The sequence below is a fragment of the Rhinopithecus roxellana genome, chromosome 9 (genome assembly GCF_007565055.1).
Source record: "Rhinopithecus roxellana isolate Shanxi Qingling chromosome 9, ASM756505v1, whole genome shotgun sequence".
Classification (NCBI taxonomy): Eukaryota; Metazoa; Chordata; class Mammalia; order Primates; family Cercopithecidae; genus Rhinopithecus; species Rhinopithecus roxellana.
Window position 1 is genome coordinate 109,331,526 of NC_044557.1, and position 27,002 is coordinate 109,358,527.

General features: G+C 48.3%; 1 protein-coding gene across 2 annotated transcripts in view; it reads left to right on the forward strand.

Annotated features, from left to right (window-relative positions):
- The window catches only part of SLC39A14 (solute carrier family 39 member 14), a 53,792-nt gene extending 27,942 nt beyond the window's left edge, over positions 1–25,850 (forward strand). The window contains exons 2-9 of one of the 2 annotated variants that reach the window (XM_010365368.2): positions 7,204–7,479; positions 10,877–11,063; positions 12,506–12,675; positions 17,627–17,749; positions 18,615–18,803; positions 18,920–19,127; positions 20,506–20,690; positions 22,719–25,850. In XM_010365368.2, coding sequence (XP_010363670.2) covers positions 7,219–7,479; positions 10,877–11,063; positions 12,506–12,675; positions 17,627–17,749; positions 18,615–18,803; positions 18,920–19,127; positions 20,506–20,690; positions 22,719–22,865 — 1,470 coding nt within the window. In that variant the 5' untranslated portion in view covers positions 7,204–7,218 and the 3' untranslated portion in view covers positions 22,866–25,850. Of the gene's footprint in view, positions 1–7,203; positions 7,480–10,876; positions 11,064–12,505; positions 12,676–14,596; positions 14,767–17,626; positions 17,750–18,614; positions 18,804–18,919; positions 19,128–20,505; positions 20,691–22,718 lie in introns of both variants that reach the window. The other variant, XM_010365367.2, reaches the window with a different exon arrangement.
- Positions 25,851–27,002: the final 1,152 nt, after the last annotated feature.

A 27,002-nucleotide genomic window follows, 5' to 3' on the forward strand; every position in this document is an offset into this window, starting at 1 on the left:
AGGCTGGAGTGCAGTGGTGCAATCTCAGCTCACTGCAAGCTCTGCCCGTGGGGTTCTTGCCATTCTCCTGCCTCAGCCTCCCGTGTAGCTGGGACTACAGGCGTCCGCCACCACCCCTGGCTAATTTTTTTGTATTTTTAGTAGAGACAGGGTTTCACAGTGTTCGCCAGGATGGTCTCGATCTCCTGACCTTGTGATCTGCCTGCCTTGGCCTCCCAAAGTGCTGGGATTATAGGTGTGAGCCACCGCGCCCAGCCTGTTGTCTTCTTTTCAAACTAAGAATATGGGTTCATTGGCCAGGCGCGGTGGCTCACGCCTGTAATCCCAGCACTTTGGGAGGCCGAGGCGGGCGGATCACGAGGTCAGGAGATCGAGACCATCCTGGCTAACACGGTGAAACCCCGTCTCTACTAAAAAATACAAAAAATTAGCCGGGAGTGGTGGCGGGCGCCTGTAGTCCAGCTACTCAGGAGGCTGAGGCGTGAACCTGGGAGGCGGAGCTTGCAGTGAGCCGAGATTGCGCCACTACACTCCAGCCTGGGGCACAGAGCGAGACTCCGTCCCCCACAAAAAAAAGAATATGGGTTCATTGTAATAATACATCACTTGTAGTCCCTCCGAAAATTGGGCTTCAGATTCACGTCTGTGAGCCTTCCATTGCCAGGCAGCACTTCCCAGGCCACTAGCACCCACAGTCCTCAAGACAAGTAGTCCTTGATTTTTTTTTTTAATTCCTTAAGACCTCCGCCTTCCACCCTGAGGCCTGGCTTTGTCCTTTATCTGCAACTTGTCAGGGTTTTTCCTTATGCCTGGGCTCCAGATGGCTCTTGGCTCACCCCTGGCCTTTTGCTATTGTGTGAGTCACGGAGAGCTAGCCTTGAGCCATGGTTATCTGCTAGTGGGTATCTGCTAGCTGGAGATACATTCCTATCAGGCTCAGCGGTCACAGCCCTAGAGTGGCGCAGGGATGGGAGAGTGGAGAAAGCACAGTCTGCTTGAAGGACTGATGCAGAAATGAGCTGTTTTCCTGGGAGAGAACCCCAAGGGAGTGGTGGGAGCTGCCTTTGTAGTTACTGTCTTGTGGACAGTCATAAGCCTGGGTGATGTGCCAGGCAGGACCATGGGTCCCTCAGAGACCCCTTTCTCTGTCCCTGAGGAATATGTGAGAACCAGACGGCTCATTTTACATCCTTTAAGAAGACAGTTTGTGGGGAAGTGTTAGGATGATTCACTGAGGCCAGTCCGTGGTGGAACCAAGAGCTCTGGGGAACATAATTTCTATCAGCCTGGCTTCTACTTGGCTGACCCTCCACTCCCTCACCCACTCCTGCATCCCTGTGGTCTTTCTTTGTGTAGACCATCAGCCTTCTCATAATTTTAAGTGAAGTGCTTCATAAAACCCCAGTTTAGACTGCCTTCAAACCAACTGCCACCCTAGAGCCTGCAGCTGACTCTGACCCTGTGTAAGAGCCCCACTCTGGCGATGTCTTGTGCACCCACACAGCCTGTGCTTGGTGGAGCACAGTGGGCACTAGCGGACAGAGGGCAGACACACAGCTTCTTGGCCTCGGAAATCGTCTAAGTTGGGCACGTTTGTCTCTGGAGCATTTGAGCTTAGTTTTCATGTTTTGTTTCTGCACCCAGAATCTGAGAGCAGGAGTGTTGAGCTCCCTGGCCAGCGGAACACGGGTGCGGGGGGGTTAGTTATCAGGAAAGGGAGGGGACAGTGGATGCCCGGCTGCTCCGAGGCCTTGTTGGTTTCTGTTGCCTGTTCTCACATCTGTGCCCAGCCTGTAGACCCAACATCACAGAAGTGAATGTTTGCTTCTCTCAAGAGGGGAGGTGGGCTTAGAAAAGAATGCAGCAAGCTGAACATCACAGGTGCGTCCGTGCAGGACAGAAGCGCCGCTTCTAGGCAGAGCTACTTCTGGACCAAGTGAAGGGCGATGGTGGGTGGAATTCCAATTATGGGCCTCCGGATGGTAAGGCAACTTCTGAGCTTCCACGGAGGGTTCCAGAACAGGTGTTTCTTGCTTTCTTCTGTGTCTCCCTCCCACCTCCCCCAGGGTTGGGTCTGGCACCTTAGACACAGAAGGAGGGCACTAAAATAATTTTACTTCTTTGACCCCGAGGCAAGTGCACACTCAGGCAGAGAGATTCCAGCCTCTCTCCAGCAGGAAGAGCTGGCCTGGAGGCGTTCCCAGGCCACAGCACACTTCATTTTGTCTCCTTCCCACTTGTCTTTCTGCCCCTGAAAGGTGTCTATCCTTACTTGATGGCAGCTGACCCAACACCCTGGGGGGACTGGAGTGGCTCTCCAGGGGCCACATGTGGAATGGAACCTGGCATGGGGCTTCCTCCTGCAGCTGGGGCCACGCACGCGGACCCCTGCCCGGCCTCCCCGTCCCAGCAGCATCAGCCACTGTGTGTGGTTCCCTCTTCTTCCTTTCCTCTCTAGTACTTTTTATAAACCTTTACCTTGCTAAGAATAACTTGTAGTTAAGAAAAAAACAAAACTCCACCAGAGCAGAAAACTCCCCTTTCATGCCTGCCAAAAGGCCGGGGTCACGTGGACTTGAGTGTCACTCGCAGCTCCTAGATCCTCTCCAACCCTTGTGGGTGAGTGCATATCTCAAGCGCTGGCCAGGCAGGAGGGCTCTGCTTGTGAATCTGCACACCACATGGAGACAGGTCTAGACCTGAGCCCGGATGCTGTCTTGTGGGCGTCAATGCCCAGTGCATCACATGTCCTGGAGGAAAGAGCAGCTATGCTGCAGTGTAGAAAAGGTCACCTGGGAGAAGCGAAGGTGCTCTTGTGGGCTCGTTCTTCTCATGGTACAACCTGAAGGTGCCTCTTCCCTAGCACTCCAGGCTGTCATAGCCGCCACCTGAGGGGCCGAGGGGCCACTGGGTCTGGGAAAAGTAAATGCTTCATAAATGCTCACCTCTAGGTGAATACCAGCCAGGTAAAGCTGCTGAAATCACCCTGCGTTTCCCACACCTGAAGTCTTTTGGGGTTTGTTTGCTCAGTGGTTTGAAGTTACAGCAAAAAAGTTTGAGAAATGCAGCTGAGGGGGGAACATCTGTTGGTTTATCTTGTTGAAGTGGCCCCAGAGCACGAGCACTGTGACACAGTGTGTCCTCCAAAGGCTACCCGGGGCTATCCCTTCATAGCATTGCAGGGCGTTGTAAGCCAAGATCTGGATGCTTGTTGGGGCTGTTAGACATCAGGAAGGACCTGCACAGAGACATGCAGGACTTTGTGGATCTCCGTGGGTTCCAGGATGTGTATTTTTATGTCCGTGCAGAGGGTACGGTGGTGAAGAAAGCATTGAATTTAACGTCATTCAGACCAGGCTTCAATTTACAAAGCAATTCAACTTCTGGCTTTGCTGCTTGCTTCTGTGGGTCATGCTTCCTAATCTCTGAACCCCAGTGTCCTTGTCTGTTGCATGGTATAAGTTTCCCAGCTTCTGTTAAAGGAACTGGGGAATGCCAAGTGCTTAGCAAGGTCTGCGCTTGGTAAATGCTAGCTGCTGTCCATCATCTCTTTGCCTTTTCTTTTCTAAATGCAGGCAGACCTCCCCCTTGTTTTGACAGCACAACTCATGCCATCGACAGTTCACAGTCTGCTCCGATAGATAACTGCTTTCTTTGTACAACAGGTTTTTAGTCATTTTTGCCTAAGATCCACCCTGCTCGCCAAAATTTAACATTTGTCTCTTGGTGGAGATTTGAGAGTTGTGAATCTCAAAGTAGCACTTTTACAAACCGTCACTGTGGCTGATGCCGAATCCATCCATGTGGACTCAAAGTATATATTCCACTGAAGAGTGATATTTTATGTCCCCAGATTCTGTGCGTGCCCCATACGTGGATCCTAAAGCATGTAATGTCCCTGGGAATATCACAGTAGGGGACTTATGTGATGTGTGTGCCCCAGGGCCTGGGGTTAAGATACTTCAGTTGGCCACAGGATATTCCTGACAGTTGCATTAGCAGCCTAATGTTTGGGCTGAGGGAGTCAGAGTTGGGAACCCTGCTGATTATAAGTCTTATAATTATTATAGCTAAATTTTATTGAGTGCTTTCTATGTGGTTCAGGCAAGCTTGGCAAGGGCCTTGCCATAGCTTATGCTGTTAGATCCTCAAAGTAATATAATGAGGTGGATACCAATTTTATAGATGAAAAAGCTGAGGATAGAGGGAGACCGGGTTGCTTGTCTGTAGTTACTTATAAGCAACTATGTAGAAATTCAAGGTAGGTTTGTCTGACACTGAAGGCCATGATAAGCTGCATCACTGCTTTGAGTGATTCTAGAATATTGACTCGAGTTAAATAATTTATCCAAGATCACACTGCTGGTAAGTGGCAGAGCCAGGATTCAGGCAAGCCTGCTCTCAGCCTCTCTGCTGCTCTTCCTCTGTCGTAAGCAAAGCCCCAGGGCGTGTGATGTACTGAGATTAGTGCTTGAGCCCTGGGTGCCTGGGGAAGAAATGGCTGCAGTGATTGGCTGCTTCTTGGTCTGGAGCAAGGAGACTCATTTTCCCCTCTTGATAATTTGTTTAGATCACTAATGAAATTATAACCATACTACGGGAGATGGTTAACAAAAGAAAAATCGTCATCAATCTTACTTTAAGCTTTCGTTTGTCTGTTCTTTCTTTCTTTTTCTCTTTCTCTTCTCTTTCTTTTTTTTTTTTTTTTTTGATATGGAGTCTTGCTCTGTCACCCGGGCTAGAGTGCGGTGGCACTATCTCGGCTCACTGCAGCCTCCGCCTCCTGGGTTCAAGCAACTCTCTTGCCTCACCCTCCCGAGTAGCTGGGATTGTGTGTGCCTGGCTGATTTTCATATTTTTACTACAGACGGGATTTCACCCTGTTGGCCAGGCTGGTCTCGAACTCCTGAGCTCAAATGATCCACCCGCCTCGGCCTTCTGAAGTGTTGGGATTACAAGCATGAGCCACTGTGCCCGGCCTCATTTGTCTCTGTTCTTTCTCAGTTCTAAACTCTGCCAAATAATTGCTCTGCTTTTTAACTTGCCGTTATGCCATGACTCATTTATAGCTGCATAATATTCCGTGAAACTGATATGATTTACTTGACCCATAACACAACTTTCTGCATATAGCCTTTTTGCTTTTGGATTACGTCTGTTAGAGCAAATTAATTATTTAATTGTTAATTGAGGGATTTATATATTTTTATTATCACATAGCTTTTCAAGAGTCCCATTGTTTATCCAGTCACTGGTATCTTATTCTATTGTTTAGCCTCATTGATATGAAATGTTTTATCTTAAAAAAATCTGGCTGGGCGTGGTGGTTTATGCTTGTAATCCCAGCACTTTGGGAGCCTTGAGGCAGGTGACTCATCTGAGGTCAGCAGTTCGAGACCAGCCTGACCAATATGGTAAAACCCTGTCTCTACTAAAAATACAAAATGAGCCGGGTATGGTGGCCGGCACCTGTAATCCCAGCTACTCGGGAGGCTGAGGCAGGAGAATTGCTTGAACCTGGGAGGCGGAGGTTGCAGTGAGCTGAGTTGGCATCATTGCACTCTAGCCTGGGCAACAAGAGTGAAACTCCATCTCAAAAAACAAAAAAAACAAAAAAACTATGTTACTATTAATAAGTAGCAAAATGGAAGCAGCCAGGTTTTACATTTATGTTCTCAATACTATAGAGAGGCTGAGTGTTTTGTATGTGTTTACTAATTTATACAGTATAGAAATAAAACTATGTCATGTCATGGTATATATTTTTGCCAGTCTGTAATTGTTCTCTTTTAGTTATGGTGTTTGTTTGTTTATTTATTTATTTTGAGACAGAGTCTCGCTGTGTCACCCAGGCTAGAGTGCAATGGTGCGATCTTGGCTCACTGCAACCTCAGTCTCCCAGGTTCAAGTGATTCTCCTGCCTCAGCCTCCTGGGATTATAGATGTGCACCACCATGCCTGGCTAATTTTTTGTATTTTTAGTAGAGATGGGGTTTCACCATGTTGGCTAAGCTGGTCTTGAACTCCTGACCTTGTGATCCACCCACCTCAGCCTCCCAAAGTGTTGGGATTACAGGTGTGAGCCACAGCGCCCAGCTGATGTTTATTTTTTAATAGCTTTATTTCAGAGGATTTCAAACATATATAAAAGTAGACAGGGCCGGGCACAGTGGCTCACGCCTATAATCCCAGCACTTTGGGAGGCTAAGGTGGGTGGATTACTTGAGCCCAGGAGTTCGAGACCAGTGGACCAACATGGTGAAACCCCATCTCTACTAAAAATACAAAAATTAGCTAGGCGTGATGGCACACGCCTGTAATCCCAGGTCCTCAGAAGGCTGAGGCAGGAGAATTGCCTGAACCTGGGAGGCAGAGGTTGCAGTGAGCGGAGATCGCACCACTGTACTTTAGCCTGGGAAACAGAAAGACTATCTAAAACAAAAACAAAAAACTAGACAGAGAGTCTGATGAATTCCCATCTACCTGTCTCGTAATTCCAGTGAATGTCAGCTCATGCCTGATCATGTCTCATCCACACCCCCGTGCTCATACCCCCTCCTTTATTTTGAAGCAGACCCCAGATATAAGGATGTTAAATTCATGGTTATTTCAGTACCTCTAAAAGGACTTCTAAAAAATCGTAACTGGCCGGGCACAGTGGCTCACGCCTGTAATTCCAGCACTTTGGGAGGCTGAAGTGGGTGGATCACCTGAGGTCACGAGTTTGAGACCAGCCTGGTCAACATGATGAAATCCTGTCTCTACTAAAAATACAAAAAAATTAGCCGAGTGTGGTGGTGGACGCCTGTAATCCCAGCTACTCGGGAGGCCTGAGAATCACTTGAACCCAGGAGGCGGAGGCTATAGTGAGCTAAGATTGCGCCACTACACTGCAGCCTGGGCAATGAGTGAAACTCTGTCTCTAAATAAATAAATAAATAAAATCACCACATTGCTGTTTTTTTTTTTTTTTTTTTTTAATTTTTCAATCTAATCAAACCTGTTTAGTTTGTCCTTTTTATTTGTTTTTATTCTGTCCCTTCAAAAGAAGGGTTTTTCTCAAAGGCTAATTCAAGAAGGAGCAGAGAGGCAGAGACTGAGGGATAGTCAGCCTCACCATGTTTAGTGTGTGGCAGACGGGCCCGACGCAGTTGCCGGCACACAGGGAGAGGCCTCGGCTTTATCTGCCTTTTTCTCTCACAGGCTTGTTCAGTCACCATGAAGCTGCTGCACCCGGCCTTCCAGAGCTGCCTCCTGCTGACCCTGCTTGGCTTATGGAGAACCACCCCTGAGGCTCACGCGTCCCCAGGTGCGCCAGCTATCAGCGCTGCCTCCTTCCTGCAGGATCTAATGCGTCGCTATGGTGAGGGTGACAGCCTCACTCTGCAGCAGCTGAAGGCCCTGCTCAACCACCTGGATGTGGGAGTGGGCCGGGGTAATATCACCCAGCACGTGCAGGGACACAGGAACCTCTCCACGGTAAGGCTCCCTTGCAAGCCAGCAGCTCTGCCCAGCCCTGTCTCTGGCCTCTCAGGGTTCCCTGTCTAGTTGGGCCTAGGGCAGCGTGGCAGAGGTAAGATGAGGCAGGCAAGTCTCTGATAGAGTGGACAGGCTGATTCTTTTTCCCCCATTGTCTGAATCAGCAAATTCTGAGTCTTCTGCAGTACCTTCTGACCCCCTGCATAGGTGTTCTGAAGCCCTTAACAGAAGGCAGCCTGAGGCTGGGCATGGTGGCTCACAGCTATAAGCCCAGCACTTTGGAAGGCCAAGGCAGGTGGATTTTTCTGAGGTCAGGGGTTCGAGACCAGCCTGGCCAACATGGTGAAACCCTGTCTCTACTAGAAATACAAGAATTAGGCGGGCATGGGGGTAGGTGCCTGTGATCCCAGCCATGCAGGAGGCTGAGGCAGGAGAATCGCTTGAACCCAGGAGGTAGAGGTTGCAGTGAGCCAAGATCGAGCCACTGCACTCCAGCCTGGGCAACAGAGCGAGACTCTGTCTCAAAACAAAACAAAAGGCAGCCTGGAAGTGCAGTTCTCAGCGCCCCCAGAGTCTTCCCCAGAACCGCACTTGAGTGACTTAGAAATGCTGAGAAAACATGACTCCTAGGACAGTATTTCTCATAGAGTTTACCATTGACAGAGCCCATTACATCCCGGGTGAGCCCGCAGTCCCTCCAGGTGCAGGTGAAATTATCTGCATTTTATAGGAGAGGACACCGAGGGTCCTGCAGTGAGTCCCTGCAGAGACCAGGGCTAGAACGCCAGGTCTTTGGATGCTGTGTTCTTTCTTCCATATCATCTCTGCTAATCAGACTCTGGGGCTATTTGTGGCAGCCAAATATAAGTCAGCCAGCAAAATCTTTATATATCGACTTTGTTCCCTGTGCTGGTGTTGCGAGAAATAGAGAAAAGTGAGTCATATTTAGGGAGTTGACTATCATGATGGGGGGAGTTCAACCAACAGAGGACAAAGTCAGCAGGCGCTGAAATGAAGTGTTGCATTTTGTGGGTTGGACAGTAATTGTAGGATGCAGAAATGAGAGGGGGAGATGAGTATGCTGCAGTCATCAGGGAAGGCTCATGCATGGGATGTCCTCCAGCTGCCACTTGAAAGATGAGTGTAGTGTGGAGATAAAATGGATGGGGGTGCTGGACGTGCTGGCTCACGCCTGTAATCCCAGCACTTTGGGAGGCCTAGACAGGCAGATCACTTGAGGTCAGAAGTTCGAGACTAGCCTGGCCAACAGGGCGAAACCCCGTCTCTACTAAAAATGCAAAAATTAGCCGGGTGTGGTGGTGGGTGCCTGTAATCCCAGCTACTCCAGAAGCTGAGGTGAGAGAATCACTTGAACCCAGGAGGTGGAGGCCTCAGTGAGCCAAGATCTCACCACTGTACTCCAGCCTGGGTGACAGAGCGAGACTCCATCTCGAGAAAAAAAAAAAAAAAAAAAAAGGCAGGGCGGGGCAGGGTGGCTTAGCGCGATGGCTCATGCCTGTAACCCCAGCACTTAGAGAGGCTGAGGCAGGTGGATCACGAGGCCAAGAGAGCGGGACCAGCCTGGCCAACATGGTGAAACTCCGTCTCTGCTAAAAATACAAAAATTAGCTGAGCTTGGTGGCAGATACCTGTAATCCCAGCTACTCGGGAGGCTGAGGCGGGAGAATCACTTGAACCCGGGAGACAGAGGTTGCAGTGAGCCGCGATTATGCCACTGCACTCCAGCCCGGTGACGGAGCAAGACTCCATCTCAAAAAGAAAAAATTTAAAAAAAGGACAGGGGAACCACGTGGTGTGGATGCAGAACAACCTGAGCACAGCAGACGCCTAAGCCGGAGAGGAGCACACCCCCGTGCCCCCGCGGGGTGATGCAGCTGCATGAGCCTCAGGACCCGCCAGGATAGCAGCAGCATCTCGGGGTGGCAGGAGTTCAGCCCTCAGCCTTAGAGGCCCAGGCACTTATTTTGGCAGCACACCGAGAGGGCTGACTCTCAGAGATATGCCCATGTGAGACCGAACTCAGAAGAGGCCTGGCATGTTGGTGTAGACAGTATAGTTAGAAGTGGAGCTGCAGATTTCACAGGAACGGTTTGTGAGAAGCGCTTACCTGCCACCTCCCAAGGTGACTGTGTGTGGCGGCTGCCGGCCGGCCACGGCCCACTTTGAATCTTCAGGTTTTCCTTCCCTAACCTCTGTGAACATATATGTCTTTCAGGCTGACGGCAGTCCTATGGTTGAGGATGTGTGGGGCTGATCAGGCAGCATCACAGTTTTGGCAGAGCCCCACCCTCAGACATTTCAGCTTCAGAGAAGTAGCTGGAACCTGCATTTTAACATAATAGTGCCCTGGGCTATTGTGATGTGCAGCCAGATTTGGTACGAAGCTTGTATCTTCAGGCACATGCACAGAATGGTGTTTTCTTTCTTTTTTTTTTTTGGTGAGGGATGGAGTCTCGCTCTGTTGCCCAGGCTGGAGTGCAGTGGTGTGATCTCGGCTCACTGTAACCTCTGCCTCCTGGGTTCAAGTGATTCTCCTGCCTCAGCCTCCTGAGTAGCTAGGATTACAGGCGTGAGCTACCACACCTGGCTAATTTTTGTATTTTTAGTAGCGATGGGGCTTCACCATGTTGGCCTGGCTGGTTTTGAACTCCTGACCTCAAGTGATTTGCCTATCTCAGCCTCCCAAAGTGCTGGGATTACAGGCGAGAGCCACTGCACCCAGCCCCAGAATGGTGTTTTCTAGAAACCATACCACGCTAGTGACAATGGTTTTTTTTTTTTTCTTTTTTTTTAGAGGGAGGGTGTTGCTCTGTCACCCAGGCTGGAGTGCAGTGGCATGATCATAGCTCATTCACTGTAGCTCTAACTCCTGGGCTCTAGCAGTCCCCCGCCTCAGCCTCCTTGGTAGTTGAGACCACAGGTATGTGCCGCCACACTTTGCTGATTTTTCAACTTTTTGTAAAGAAGGGGTCTCATGTTGCCCAGGCTGGTCTCCAATTTCTGTCCTCAAGTGATCCTCCTGCCTTGGCCTTCCAAAGTGCTGGGATTACAGTGTTAGCCACCATGCCCGGCCACTTTGGTGACAATGATTGGAATCTTGTCATTCCCAAAGTTTCTCAGGCACTCATTTACTGATAGTTGTACTTATGATGTGTAACTTTCCTGGCTGGCTGAGCCATAAGGATTAGTTACTAGTTTTTTAAGTTTAGGGAACACCTTGCCCTCATCCCTAGACTAGATGAATCTACAAATTCCCTGAAATTTGGACATTTCTGTCTTCTTTTTTTCCTCTGGGAAGGCTGAGTAGGTTGCTGTTTAGCGGGGCAGGGCCTGACCTTTGGGGTCTAAGCGGCTTCCTGCCCTTCCTGTGTTTCAGTGCTTTAGTTCTGGAGACCTCTTCGCTGCCCACAATTTCAGCGAGCAGTCGCGGATTGGGAGCAGCGAGCTCCAGGAGTTCTGCCCCACCATCCTCCAGCAGCTGGATTCCCGGGCTTGCACCTCGGAGAACCAGGAAAACGAGGAGAATGAGCAGACGGAGGAGGGGCGGCCGAGCGCTGTCGAAGGTGAGCCAGGCCGGGAAGGCAGGAGCCCATCTCCCAGCTCGCCCTGGGCTCACGGGCTGAGCTGCTGCTGCTCCTCACTGAATGCCTCACTAGTGATGACCAGGATGAGGTTGTCAGTGTCAGGAGGGGGAGCGATGATTGGATGGATAATTTTTGTATTTGCAAGGATGGCCTAGACTCCTGGGCTGTAGCTGGCGAATGTTCAGAGCATTGGACTTTTTGAGCAGCCTATGGATGCCTTTTTGGTCCACTTTTTGTTTTATGTTGAACCACAGGGGCCCAACCCTTTGGTGTTTTTAATCTTTTTTTTTTTTTTTTTTTTTTTTTTTTTTTTTGAGGTAGGATGTCGCTCTGTCTCCAAGGCTGGAGTCCAGTGGTGCAATCATAGCTCACTACAGCCTCGACCTTCTGGCCTAAAGCGACCCTCCTGCCTCAGCCTCCTGAGTAGCTGGGACTACAGATGTGCACCGCCATGGCCAGCTAATTTTTAAGTTTTTTGTAGAGACAGGGGTCTCACTATGTTACCCAGGCTGGTCTCAAACTCCTGGGCTTGAATGATCCTCCTGCCTCGGCCTCCCAAAGTGCTCGGGTCACAGGCATGAGCCACCATACCTGGCTTACTTTGGTTTTATAGTTTTACCTTTAAGACCTCCCGGAGGCTGCTTTCAGCCCTGAATCCTTCTTCCCCTCCCTATCCCGGTATTCCTGATCCAGCCACAGTGGGATTGCCATGAGCTGTGAATGTACACCCTGATAGCCCTAAGCCCCATAGGGCCGGTGTGTGCTGCCTGACTCTTGGCACCTGGAATATATTGTCTGTGTTACTACAAGTCACTGTTTTCTGCTGTCATTATTTACTTATATGGCTTTTTCTTGTTTTTTGTTTGTTTTGAGATGGACTTTCGTTCTTGTTGCCCAGGCTGGAGTGCAGTGGTGCAATCTCAGCTCACTGCAATCTCCGCCTCCTGGGTTCAAGCCATTCTCCTGCCTCAGCCTCCTGAGTAGCTGAGATTTCAGGTATGTGCCACCACGCCCGGCTAATTTTTTTGTTTTTAGTAGAGACGGGGTTTCACCACATTAGTCAGGCTGGTCTTGAACTCCTGACCTCAGGTGATCCACCTGCCTCAGCCTCCCAAAGTGCTGGGATTACAGGCATGCGCCACCGTGCCTGGCCTACTTGTATGGTATTTAAGCTTCCATGCTGTTTGCATCTGTCTCTCCATGGAAAAGGTGTTTCTTTTGGATAGCAATTTTGATAGTTGCCGTAGGCTTCTCCACAGCATCTGGCGAGAGATGGACTCAGCGAATGTTTACTGATGGGCTGGTTGGTGGATCTCGGTCTGCCCCCATCACACCTGAATTCAGAACAGGCCCGCCCTAGACAGCAGGAATGTCCTCACCCTCAGTAATAGAGGCCCTCGTCTGTTCTTGTTCCTCCACAGTGTGGGGCTTTGGTTTTCTCAGTGTCTCACTGATTAACCTGGCCTCTCTCCTGGGAGTCCTCGTCCTGCCCTGCACGGAGAAAGCGTTTTTCAGCCGTGTGCTCACTTACTTCATCGCCCTGTCCATTGGAACGCTGCTGTCTAATGCGCTATTCCAGCTCATCCCAGAGGTGCAGTAGAACAGAAACGTGCGCGTCCTCTTTCCCTGGGGTGGTGCAGCTGAGCCAATCAATTCCTCCCCTACCCTGGGCTCCAGGGCACCCAGTGACTGCCACCTGAGAAATGAACCTGTCCCTCGTATCAAAGCCACAAACAACTTCTAACTCTGGATCTCAGGGCCCACGTCTCACTCCTCTGGCCTCTGCAGGTGCTGTCAGATGCAAGGTTCTTCCAATTTTCCCTCCTCCTGGGGACCTGACTGTCTCCTCTCCTTTCCTAAGCCCCATACATAGGGCATCAAAGGAAAGCTGCGGCTATCAGCTGCCATCCATGCCTTTGGTGCTAAGTACTCGCTCTGTTCTAAGGAGAAATCCTGGCAGGACTCAGGTCTGGGCACTAAGAGCTTATCCACCTGGAATGAGATGGAAGGAAAAGAGGTTACCAACTGATATGTAGAATTGGCCTAAAAAGCGAGTGTTCTTTAATTTTGAGCAGGCCATCATTTCCAGCATAGAGAGCCAAACATAGAACAAAGACTAAGACCAAACAAAATTAAAATGACAAGATAAATGGAAGGGGCTCTCCGTCCTTGGTACCTTGCATCTTGACTTTTTCCTGAAAGGACTGACTTCCTGGTACCTTGACTTGACTGTTTTGAAATGTTAATTTTGTTGTTTAATTGTTATCACAGAGGAGCTATAAAGATAAGACCCAAGTTGACAGTCTGCCCACTTTTGTAGCTCAGGCAGGGATGCTGCTGTCGGGGGTGAGGATACACAGATGCGTGGTTGACCCCATTAGGGAGTGGTGGACACTGTCCTTCACAAAGATCCCATGTCAGCCGCTTCCCAGGCTTTCTGAGTCAAAAGACTCACCCAGAAAAGACAGCAGATGGGATGCCATGCCTTGCCGGTTCTTCCTGGTTGAATGTGAACCATCTTAGTGCCATCTCAAAATTCTGCATGGATCTGACAGCACTCTGCAGGGGAGGCCTCAACTTGGGCTATTTTTTCAGCTTCAGCAATGGAATATGTTAATTTTTTAAAGATTTGAAATGAAGTGCCTTGTGACCTACTGGAATGGAAATACAGTTAATTGTGTGTGCTCTGCCCCTGTGGCCTGCCAGGGAGTGTCTCATCCTGGTCTGGTTCTGTCTTACCCTCTTTTGGGCCTGGATGGAGTGTCACACTGGGAAATGTTCAAGGAGATATTTTTGTGACAAGGTGTTCCTGGAACTCTGTTTTCTATGTTTCAGCCCCTCTCAGAGCACATGGAAATGAGCAAGGAAGTTGATAGGTGAAGACACTGAATTTTATGGGCATTGGGCATTCATTAATCGTTCTCTATCCCTTCTGCCCTGCACATCTGCCTAGGTTGTATCTCGCACAAAGCAAACCAAGTGGTCATGGTGTCACCTGACCCTGCGCTATATGAAATGGACATGTAGAAGCAAACACAGCAGCAGAGTGATCAGCCTCTTTCCGCCTGCCTGTATGTCCTATAAAGAGAGCCCTCGAGTCCAAAGTCTGTCCTGGACAGCCTCTGTGATAGGCCTGGGCAGACCTCGGGTGTGTGACAAGGCAGCACCCTGCCCTGCCAGTCACACCACTGGCAGGAATGATTTGGGGCCACCAGTGGCCACAGGGGCAGAAGTCACAGGATTCCAAGGCCACCTTGAATTCCTCTTTCTTCTGAACTGATTGGAGGGAATTTCATCAGATTTGAATCACTAACAAATTTTCTATTTCTCTCTCCCTCCCTACTTGTCTCTCTCTGATTTTTCTTTTTTTTTCCTTTAATATCCACCAAACTTTTCCTTGCGACCTCCTTATCTGCTCCACCTTCTTCCCCCTAAATGGTGGTTGCTGTGCAATGGGGCGCGTGCCTTCTCTCCCTGCCCTGGGTGGGGCTGGCCCTCCCTCCGCATGGCAGTGTGGGGATATGGTCTCCTCTGTGTGACCGTCATCTCCCTCTGCTCCCTCCTGGGGGCCAGCGTGGTGCCCTTCATGAAGAAGACCTTTTACAAGAGGCTGCTGCTCTACTTCATAGCTCTGGCGATTGGAACCCTCTACTCCAACGCCCTCTTCCAGCTCATCCCGGAGGTATGGCAAGCCAGGGCCTTCACCCCGGAGCACGCCAGCGGGCACAGTGGGAGGACCTCCGTTTGGATAGAAGGCATAGAGAGGGCACCTGGAGGCCCTTTCCTTTTGGAAAGTGAAGCTAGAACTTAGGCGTGAGCTAGGAGAGGGAGCCTAGCATAGGCAGAAGAGCTGCGTTCAAATCTCAGCTCTGTTATCAGTAGGTTCTGTAACTAGACACGCCACTGACCTCACAGTGCCTGTTTCTTCAGATGTGAAATGGGGAGAGCAATAGACCGGCCTCAGGACGATGCTGTGAGGGTGGAACGAGTGTTTTTGGCAGCACTGAGTGCCTGGTGCGGAAAGTGCAGTCTGATGCCGGGTGAAAAGATGCAGTGTAGCGAGCTCACTCTGGCTCAGTTATGGTGCTCAGATTGAGGCTTTGGGTACAGAAAAGTTTAAAACACATCATCAGCCGGGCGCAGTGCCTCACGCCTATTTTCTCAGCACTTTGGGAGGCTGAGGCAGGTGGATGATTTGAGGTCAGGAGTTCAAGACCAGCCTGGCCAACATGGTGAAACCCCGTCTGTACTAAAAATACAAAAATTAGCCAGGCATGGTGGCGCACGCCTGTAATCCCAGCTATTCGGGAGGCATAAGAATCACTTGAACCCAGGAGATGGAGTTTGCAGTAACCCGAGATCACACCACTGCACTCCAGCCTGGGTGACAGAGTAAGACTCGGTCTCAAAACAAACAAACCCCTATATCATCAGAACCCATAGGTCTCAGTAAAAAGATTGTCCATAGGGAGTTTTGGGGCAAAGGCAATGCAAGTCAAACACTCTCTGGTTTTATATACCTTGACGGTACCTTTGTCTGATAAGTTCATGAGAAAACTTGCCACAAAAGAAGAAGGCACTGATGGTTCACCTAATTTGGTGTAATCCCCTCAGCAGACCCATTAATTACAATAAGCGCAGGACGTCTCCCTTGTGGGTGATCTCGCAAGCCTGGACAGCACCTCAGTTGAAGCAGAGATGACTGCATGTGCCTCTTACAGCACTTGGTGTTTTGTAAAATGTCAGTTGGCTCCCTCCTAGTGGATCCTTAGATTAAATCCATGGCATCGATAAACAAGTAACGTTTCACCCCATTGGAATCTGACCTGCACCAGAGTGCATATCTCTGAGCCGAGAACCCAGCTTTTGGGATTTCTGAAGCTCATCTTGTGGTTCTGTATTCACCATCCTTTGTGGCTTTTTGCAGAGAGGTGTTAGTTGCCTGTTTTCACTTCACTTTTCCCCCAAGATGATTTGACTCCCCTGGAAAGTAAACACGAAAGTGTTGTTTCCCTGGAGGGTAGTGATTGGATTTGGCCCCTTTAAAACAGAAAGGCAACAAACAGCCCAGAGTTCCTTGAAGTTGGGATCAACTTTTATTTTGATCAATTCATGAGGGGGCTAGAGTTTATTCAAGGCCAATCAGAAAACAGAGGAACAACTGTAAATATATATACCTCCCATGTACCCACAAAAAATTTTAACAATAAAATAGGAGCAAGTCGTTACATACTGGTTTTTTTTTTTGGAGACGGAGTCTTGCTCTGTCATCCGGGCTGGAGTGCAGTGGCCAGATCTCAGCTCACTGCAAGCTCCGCCTCCCAGGTTTATGCCATTCTCCTGCCTCAGCCTCCCGAGTAGCTGGGACTACAGGCGCCCGCCACCTCGCCCGGCTAGTTTTTTGTATTTTTTAGTAGAAACAGGGTTTCACCGTGTTAGCCAGGATGGTCTCAATCTCCTGACCTCGTGATCCGCCCGTCTCAGCCTCCCAAAGTGCTGGGATTACAGGCTTGAGCCACCGCGCCCGGCCCCATACTTTTTGTTTTTGTTTTTGAGACGGAGTCACCCAGGCTGGAGTACAGTGGTGTGATCTTGGCTCACTGTGATCTCTGCTTTCTGGGTTCAAGCCATTCTCCTGCCTCAGCCTCCCTAGTAGCTGGGATTATAAGTATGCCACCAGGGCCAGATAATTTTTGCATTTTTTTTTTTTAGTAGAGATGGGGTTTCACCATGTTGGCCAGGCTGACCTCAAAACTCCTGGCTTCAAGTGATCCACCCACCTCAGTCCTCTAAAGTGCATGAGCCAGCGTGCCTGGCCAGGTCATTAGACATGTTCACAAGAACCTACCATAAATCAGGAGCGTAACCTAGGACAGAATTCTCTTGATTTCTCCTTCTGTCCTCTTCCCAGTGGATTCTCCTCTCCCTTTTTGATAAGTGACAATTTCAGAAAGGACTCAAAACAAAACCCAAAAACTGACGCTCGCAATAACACAGTCCGCTTTCTTGGTTCTGTGGTCACGGGGGAGTCTGCGGTCAGGAATATGCTGCAGTTCTTATTATTTAACTGGGAAATGGGTTTCCCGTTTTAGAAAGTATAATTACGCCATCTCCTTTTGTGTTTACAGGCAGGTCAGCCAGGAACACTAGATAAGATGAAAATAAATACAAGTGTCTGCTCCTTCAGTATGACATCTGCTGGCAGTGAATGCCTTCATAGCCAAGCACCCAGAGAAATCAAAAGTGGAAAACCATATTGGAGGTTTCTCTTTCTGGGATTAAAATTCTACAGATGATCAGTCTTTTGCATCAGGCAAATAAGCTGGAGAAGAACCTGGCAGGTTTAGTGTTGTCACATCCGGGAAACACCAAGGACTAGATTTTTGCTGGAAAGAGGATGGGTAGATGGCAGAGTTACTCCAGTATGCCTCTCTCCTTTCCTAGAGTCAAGGAAGTAGTTAAGAGATAAGACCAGTAAAGAGGGGGACCAGTAAAGATGCTTTATTTTCTTTAAAACTCATTTTCTTTTCCTGGGTCCACAGGCTTTTGGTTTCAACCCTCTGGAAGATTATTATGTCTCCAAGTCTGCGGTGGTGTTTGGGGGTTTTTATCTTTTCTTTTTCACAGAGAAGATCTTGAAGATTCTTCTTAAGCAGAAAAATGAGGTGAGGCTCAACTGTTGCTGAAGAAAGCTCTTGTAGGGAAAGCACCCATCTCAAAAAGTGTCGAGGTATTGTGCTGGTGGTGGTGACGGTCTTAGCCCAATATCACAAATTTCATGAAACTCGAATTTCTTGAGGAGACAATCCCATTTCACCTCCTGAGGATATCTGGCCAGAAGTGAGGCCAGACCAGAAACTAGATCTGGCCAGGGTGCCTTCTACTAAGCAGTAGTTTATCGGCTTTGTGTTGTTCTAGATTATTTTCTTAATATATTGGTATCTTTACAGGATGGGGAGAAGAGCTTGATAACATGCATTCATTCTGTATGAAGTATGAGGCTGCAGAGAAGCAGGACTATTATAGTACAGTTTCAAAAAGATATCTTTAGTGGCTGGCACTGCAGTTACTCCCTAAATAGCTGCCGAATTGAGTTGAGATTAGCCATTGCAAAAGAGGAGCTCTAAATATTTGAGCAGTAGCTGCCTTGCTGGAATAAGCATGTACCCCAAGGAGACAGCTTTGATATCTGTCTGACACCAGGTCCTTCGCACTTGGTGCAGCTTTATATATAGATATTAGAAACAGGGTCTCACTTCATTGCCCAGGCTGCTCTCAAACTCCTCAGCTCAAGCAGTCCTCCCACCTCAGCCTCCCACAGTGCTGGGATTACAGGTGTGAGCCACCGTGCCGGACCATGGCTTTATATAACAGCTTTTGCTACGTTTCTGGGCACGTGACCTGCTTGTGTCCTCTTTGATGGTAGGGCTGAGGTCTTCCAGTGTGTGAAGCGCTTCCTCGGAGCATGTGCTTAGTCAGGTTTGTGGTTTTGGTGAATGTCATGCTGATCCCTCCCTGTCGCCCCTCCAGCATCATCACGGACATAGCCATTATGCCTCTGAGACACTTCCCTCCAAGAAGGACCAGGAAGAGGGGGTGATGGAGAAGCTGCAGAACGGGGACCTGGACCACATGATTCCTCAGCACTGCAACAGCGAGCTGGACGGCAAGGCGCCCGTGGTGGACGAGAAGGTCATTGTGGGCTCGCTCTCTGTGCAGGTCAGTGGGCCACCAGCTGCTTGGTGGAGCCTCTAAGAGGTCAACTCAGGCTTACCTTGAGGGCACGCAGTCCAGCCTTTGACTCTGCGGGCCCCGTGGGTGTGCTTTCTTCCTAGGACCTGCAGGCTTCCCAGAGTGCTTGCTACTGGCTGAAAGGTGTCCGCTACTCTGACATCGGCACTCTGGCCTGGATGATCACTCTGAGCGATGGCCTCCACAATTTCATCGACGGCCTGGCCATTGGTGCTTCCTTCACTGTGTCGGTTTTCCAAGGCATCAGCACCTCGGTGGCCATCCTCTGTGAGGAGTTCCCACATGAGCTGGGTAAGTGTGCGTCCCCTGTTCCACAGGTGCTCCCTCGGGTGGTCGTGCAGGCCCTCTTCCTGTGGCCAGTTCCTTGCTCCCGTCTCCCTGTCTTCACAGTGCTTATTGTAGCTGATTAACACGCTCCCAAAGCTTCATGGACCCTAATCACCGTTCCTTTTTTTTTTTTTTTTTTTTTTTTTTTGGCAGATGGAGTCTCGCACTCTCGCCCAGGCTGGAGTGCAGTGGCACGATCTCTGCTCACTGCAAGCTCCGCCTCCCAGGTTCAAGTGATTCTCCTGCCTCAGCCTCCCAAGTAGCTGGGACTACAGGCGCCCTGCCAGCACGCCCCGCTAATTTTTTTTTTTTTTTTGTATTTTTAGTAGAGATGGGGTTTCACTGTGTTGGCCAGGCTGGTCTTGAGCTCCTGACCTCATGATCTGCCCGCCTCAGCCTCCCAAAGTGCTGGGATTACAGGCATGAGCCACCGCACCTGGCCTAATCACCATTTCTTAACAATTTAATAGATAATTTAAAATGATGGGGTTTTTATAGGGGTGTTTGTTTCCTGTTAGCCCCATATGCAGTGGCTCAGTTCTCACGTATACAGTGGGGTTAATAAGAATTGAACACGGGAGGCGGGTTTAGAATGATAGTGAGGATTAAAGGAAAACAAAGGGTGAGAGGGACTTCCCATGTGCCAGGTGCTATTCTGAGCACTCAGTAAAGGCTCTCTCTCCTAGCCTGTTAATATTGCAGGTGGATGAACCAGGAGGTAGGAGGGGCTTAGTTTGATCAGAGGGAGAGTGTAAAAAGCCAGTAATTACTCCAGAGGCTTTAGGGACAACTTAGGGTCAAGTTCTGGCTCTGCCATATATTGACTTGTGACTTTAGGCAAATCACTTAACTTCTCGCAGTCTCGACACTTCACTTCTCGCAGTCTTGATTTTGTTTCCATGGTAGTCGTGAGGAAGGGGGTTCCTTCTGTTTCACCATGAATCCAGAGAGAAATGAGGAGGCCAGTGCCAGCTGGTCATCTATTTTTAAAATCCTGGGAAAGATTTTCAGCCTCTAGGCTGGGTATACGGCCAGTTTGGTAAATGGAGACAGGTCTTGAACAGGAAGTTCAAGGGCCTGTCTTCTTCCTTCAGTCTTGAGTCTAGGGCTGTCTTGATTTTTTTCACCCACACTTTTAGCAGTCTGATGTCATCAGTGCACGCTGTCTCCCAAGACCTTGTATGACTGGCTCTCGCTCTGTTGCCAGGCTGAATTCAAACTCCTGAGCTCAAACGATCCTCCCACCTGAGCCTCCCGAGTAGCTGGGCTGACAGGTGTGCATCCCCATGTCCATCTGACTCTTCTTTCATCATCCCTCCTCTTTTCGTTCTCCCTGCTGTAGGAGACTTTGTCATCCTGCTCAACGCTGGGATGAGCATCCAACAGGCTCTCTTCTTCAACTTCCTTTCTGCCTGCTGCTGCTACCTGGGTCTGGCCTTTGGCATCCTGGCCGGCAGCCACTTCTCTGCCAACTGGATTTTTGCACTGGCTGGAGGAATGTTCTTGTATATTTCTCTGGCTGATATGGTAAGTGTTCCACAGTTCATTGGATGGGAGGGCAACTAAGGGGGCGTTAGGTAGGTAGTTTTTATTTGTATTTTTTGAGACGGAGTCTCACTCAGTCTCCCAGGCTGGAGTGCAGTGGCGTGATCTCAGCTCACTGCAACCTCTGCCTCCCGGGTTCAAGTGATTCACCTGCCTCAGCCTCCTGAGTATCTGGGATTATAGACGTGCACCACCATGCCTGGCTAATTGTTGTATTTTTAGTAGAGATGGGGTTTCACCATATTGGCCAGGCTAGTCTCGAACTCCCAAGCCTCAGGTGATCCACCCGCGTCGGCCTCCCAAAGTGCTGGGATTACGGGCATGAACCACTGCACATGGCTGATAGTTAGTTTTTAATAACAGCTTTCTTAGCTTTCATTCACATACCACAAAGTTTGTCTGTTTAAGGTGTACCTGCCATTCAGTGGTTTTTAAGAGGGCATTAGATTTTAAAGGAGGAAAAGTTTATGTTTTTGTTTGCATATGTCATTAAAGAAAATGATGATAATCAATCTATGGTCTTTATTACTTATTATGGAATAGCTGTATATAGATAAGAGACAGAAGGAAGGAAAGAAAACTACCCCGAAACAATAACGGCAATACTTTGGTTTGTTTCTTTTTTTATCTCAATGCATTGGACATGTCTTTGTCTTTAATATTTATTTTTATTTTTATTTTATTTTTTTTTTGAGACGGAGTCTCGCTCTGTCACCCAGGCTGGAGTGCAGTGGCGCGATCTTGGCTCACTGCAAGCTCCGCCTCCCAGGTGCACGCCATTCTCCTGACTCAGCCTCCCGAGTAGCTGGGACTACAGGTGCCTGCTACCACGCCCAGCTGATTTTTTGTATTTTTTTTTTCTAGTAGAGACGGGGTTTCACTGTGTTAGCCAGGATGGATCTCGATCTCCTGACCTTGTGATCCACCCACCTCAGCCTCCCAAAGTGCTGGGATTACAGGTGTGAGCCACTGCGCCCGGCCTAATTTTTTTTTAGACAGAGCGTCACTCACCCAGCCTGGAGTGCAGTCGCATGACCATAGGTCACTGCAACCTTGAACTCCAGAGCTGAAGTGATCCTCCTCCCTCCGTCTCCCAAGCAGCTAGGACTACAGGCTCCAGCCACCATGCCCAGCTAATTTTTTGAACTGTTATAGAATGGGGTCTCCATGTTGCCTAGGCTGCTCTTGAACTTCTGGCCTCAAGGGATCCTCCCATCTCTTAAAGTGCTGGGATTATAGGTGTGAGCCACTGCATCTAGCCTGTTAATAACATCTTGGTAACAAAAAGACCTCTTCAAGTGTTTAAAGTCCACAATAAGGCCAGGCATGGTGGCAGGCACCTGTGGAGCTACTCAGGAGGCTAAAGTGGGACAATTGCTTGAGCCCAGGAGTTCGAGGCTGCAGGGAGCTATGAGCACACCACTGCACTCGAGCCTGGGCAACAGAGCAAGACCCTGTCTCAAAAACGGTGGAGGGGGGGAAGTCTATAATAAAAAGTTTATTTTTTTATCAGAGTATATTTATATTTATTTTTAGCCAGCCTCTCAACTCATCCAGAGCCACATACACGTTGAGTACTTTGTGTTACCTGGATCGTTATAAAGACATGGCACCTGCTATTGTTAATTTTTTTTGTTTGTTTTCTTTTGTTTTGTTTTTGAGACGGAGTCTCGCTCTGTTGCCCAGGCAGGAATGCAGTGGCATGATCTCCACTCGCTATAGCCTCTGTCTTCCGGGTTCAAGCGATTCTCCTGCCTCAGCCTCCCAAGTAGCTGGGACTGCAGGCCTGCGCCACCACGCCCAGCTAATTTTTATATTTTTAGTAGAGACAGGGTTTCACCATGTTGGTGAGGATGGTCTCGAACTCCTGACCTCTGGTGAACCACTGCACCCGGCCCTGTTAATTTTCTTTGTCAACCAACCTGATCTGTATCTCCATCACTGTATTGCCCTGGACTTACAAGATTAAGCAAGGAATTGCAGCTGTGTTGTTTCTTGCTTCTTTCCCAGTTCCCTGAGATGAATGAGGTCTGTCAAGAGGATGAAAGGAAGGGCAGCATCTTGATTCCATTTGTCATCCAGAACCTGGGCCTCCTGACTGGATTCACCATCATGGTGGTCCTCACCATGTATTCAGGACAGATCCAGATTGGTTAGGGCCCTGCCAAGAGCCTGTGGGACTGGAGGTCGGGCCCTGGGCTACCCGATCGCCAGCCCGAGGACTCACCATCCACAATGCACCATGGAAGAGACCATTCTATGAAAAACTGACACAGACTGTATTCCTGCGTTCAAATGTCAGCCATTTGTAAAATGCTCTATCCTAGGAATAAGCTGCTCTGGTAACCAGTCTCTAGCTAGTGCCTCTTGCCCTCTTCTCACCTTTTCTCTCAGTGACTCTGGAACCTGAATGCAGCTTACAAGACAAGCCTGACTTTTTTCTCTGATTACCTTGGCCTCCTCTTGGAACCAGTGCTGCCAGGTTTTGAATCCTTTACCCAACAATGCAAAACTAGAGCCAGTGGTTAGAACTTGGCTAGAAATATCAAGAGTTGATTCCATAGTGTAGGGCCCATGACTCTAACTGGGCACCTTGGACCTCCAGCTGGCCAACAGAAGAGACAGGAGACGGGAAGCCTTCCCATTTTTTCAAAGTCTGTTTAATTGCCTATTACTTCTCTCAAAGAGAACCTGAAGTCAGAACACAGGAGCAGGGTGAGAGGCGAGGCAAGGTTCATCCTGAATGGGAGAGGAAGTCAAATCGCTGTTGTGTGTCTTGTCAGGATGCTCACTTGTTCCTACTGAGATGCTGGGTATTGATTTTGTAACAGCACCTGGTGTTTCATGGCTGTCCAAGTGAGCTAACGTGGCGGTGTGGCTGCCTGGACCCACTCTTTCAGGTTAACAACTGACAGAATGGAGGCTCGGGCTGTCTGCAAGAAAACAGTTGGTTTGGCTGTGATTTTTACCTCGTCTTCCCCACTGCCATCTTCTAAGAGACTTTGTAGCTGCCTCCCTAGAAGCACATTCTGAGCACATTTGAGACCTATGTGTTAGATAGAGGGGAGACTGCACAAACTATCCTCCCCCCCCAGCTGAGATGTCTGCAGAGTGGCAAGCTGAGTTGTAGAACTGGGGTGCCATTGATGCTGTACTTAGACAAGGATAATCAGAAATGGAATCAGTGCAGGCAAAATTTAGGATTTACTGCTTCCATAAATCAAAGCATGACTAACAGGGGGTCTCTGAAACATAAGGTCACAAACTTCACTTAGGGCATCGCAGATGTTTGCTGAATGGTGGGCCTAATGATTCTGCTGCAGATGGGTTTTCAATGACCCGTCTAGGTTACTGCTTCCTTGCAAAAAAGTCGAATCCTGTATTGAATTGAATATGAATTGCTCTAACTCTCTCCAGAAAATGGATGGAAATACTTGTCTGCAAAACTATAGGCCAGCCTCAGGCACTGTGGAGCCCTTGCCTCCGAGCTCTGGCTTCAAGGGGAGCTCATCTCCAGGTTCACTAGGTGAATTGATTTATTATTATCATATTGATAATGTGAGATTCTTTAGCCACTTTGGGGAGCCTGTCTCTCCAGAAGCCTTTCTTAGTGGTGCCCGCAGTTGGAGCCCAGGGGCCATGTTTGCGAACTGATTCATGTGCATGGCTGACAGGAGTACTGGTTCACTAGCAATGCCTGAGCTTTTCTCTTACATAGAAAAACTGTCCACTCTCAGTAATCACAAGCAGCATCCATTTTGTTTTCTCTTCTTGGGAGACATCTCTCAAACCAGGAATATTCTTGAAAAGAACATGAGCAGGAAAACTGCTGGTGATTCTTTTTTTAAGTTTTGTTTTTATCTTGCCTGTTGGCTTCGGTACATTTAAGAATATGCTGAAGAGGGAGAATTTCAGTGATGGAGATTCTAGATTAAATATCAGGACTGATTTCCTGGTACGATTATGGTCCAGTTTTACCAAAGAACCAATTCCTTGAATGTCGGAATCTAACTTTTTATATTGTCATTATTATTGTTGTTTTAAAATGGTTCTTCGTCTTTTCTGATTTATTTTTCTCAAGCTGCTTTTCAGGAGCTAGCAGAAAATAACTCAAAGTTGAAGACTCTGGAAGATTTTGCTTTAACCTAACTTGCATTGATGTATTAAATTTATAATTTTAGCATTCCCAATAGATCCTGTCATTCCATAAACATACTACCCTTTGTCTTGGAGTAGAATACTAAGTTAGAGTTAGTGGATTTCTAGTTTAGGAGAGGAGCTCAAAACTATAATTTTAACAAATTGAAATATGAAATAGGGTTTTTTTCCCTTTTTGTGCACACCTATATTACCTTAAGAAATTTCCTTCCATAGACAGCTGCCTCAAAGGGAAATCCTCTTTAAACTGTAATTGGCACAGAGGTCAGTCCTAGTCGGAGCTTGGGAGGGGTGGAGACACTCACATCGTCTGACTTGAGTTGCCACTGATTGTGGCAACAGCTTTGCCCCATGAGTCAAAAACTGGCAATTTCTTTCGATTTTTAGGTGTTGAATTTGCTGTTTCAAGCATTTGTACATATTAGAAGTCTAAGGAGTAGCAAGTCAGTGGGAGGACTTTTTCACCCCTGGCATTAGCAGCTTCAACCTTGTTTTCCAGATGCACCAGCTCCTATTAATAAATAAGCAAGGAAAGTGTATGTCACGTGCAGGAACAGTGAGGCAGGGACAGGGGTTCCGCTCCTTCTCACCTCATCACTGGCACACAACTTGCCCCTGTCTTTGCCCCCAAAGGTATTTTGTGTCTAGTGTCAAATGGGAGCGATTCTTCACTGGTCCTTAACCTTGGGTTTTAAAAAGGTGGCTTCCCTGTTTGGGTAGCGTAAGATCTGATTATAGTAAGTCCTCTTCCAAAGAGATGGCAATATGCTGGGCATCTGCTTCAAAAAAAAAGTCTGATTTTTGCAAGAGAGGTTAGGATTTTATTGTTCATATTTCCCTTTACAGTTCTGCAATTCCATCACAGTATTTTTTTAAAATAACTCAGGTGTTATGAGAAGAAATTAGAAAGGAAAATTAACTTATGTGGACTGTAAATGTTTTATTTGTAAGATTCTATAAATAAAGCTATATTCTGTAATTGTTGAGAATCCCACGTGTGATCATTTGCAATAAATATGGATGTAATGAAAGCTGTTGAACACAAGGTGGCGATGGTGTCTCACAAAGTTTTGTTTTTACCAGGTCTGGTTCATCATTTGGGATTTTAGAAGGAGCTGTTTTTTGATTTTTGTTTTCTGGTTTTTTTTGAGACAGAGTTTTGCTCTTGTCGCCCAGGCTGGAGTGCAGTGGTGTGATCTCGGCTAACTGCAACCTCCGCCTCCCAGGTTCAAGCAATTCTTCTGCCTCAGCCTCCCTAGTAGCTGGGATTACAGGTGCCTGCCACCACTCCCGGCTAAATTTTGAATTTTTAATAGAGATGGGGTTTCACCATGTTGTCCAGGCTGGTCTCGAACTTCTGACCTCAGGTGATCAGCCCACCTTGGCCTCCCAAAGTTTTGGGATTACAGGTGTGAGTCATTGTGCCAGGCCAAGAAGGAAACTTTTATACTCTCTTTTCTTTTTTTGGGAAAGGGTCTCACTCTGTCACCCAGGCTGGAGTGCGGTGGCATGATCTCGGTTCACTGCAACCTCTGCGTCCCGGGTTCAAGCAATTCTCATTCCTCAGCCTCCTAAGTAGCTGGCACTACAGGCATGCGGTACCATGCCCAGCTAATTTTTGAATTTTTAGTAGAGACGGGGTTGTGCCATGTTGGCCAGGCTGCTCTTGGAACTCCTGACCTCAGGTGATCAGCCTGCCTCGGCCTCCCAAGATGCTGGGATTACAGGCATGAGCCACCGTGCCTGGCCTATACTCACTTTAAAACTAATTGGTTTCTCTCTCTCTCTCTCTCTAGATATATCTATCTTCCTGTATAGATAGATAACTGTATCTATATATATAGTTTTATATCTATCTAAAGAGAGAGAGTGAGTTTGAACTCCCAGGCTCAGGCAGCCTTACCACCTTAACCTTTTGAGTAGCTGGGACTAGAGGCGCGTACCACCATGACTGACTGATTTTTTATTTTTTATTTTTTTTTTTTATAGAAACATCTTGCTATGTTGCCCAAGCTAGCCTTGAACTCTTGGCCTCCCAAAGTGCTGGGATTATAGGCACAAATCACCAAGCCTGGCCAAAATCGATTAGTTTATCTCTTTCGGAGGCTGTGATCTCACTGTTGCATGATCAAAGAA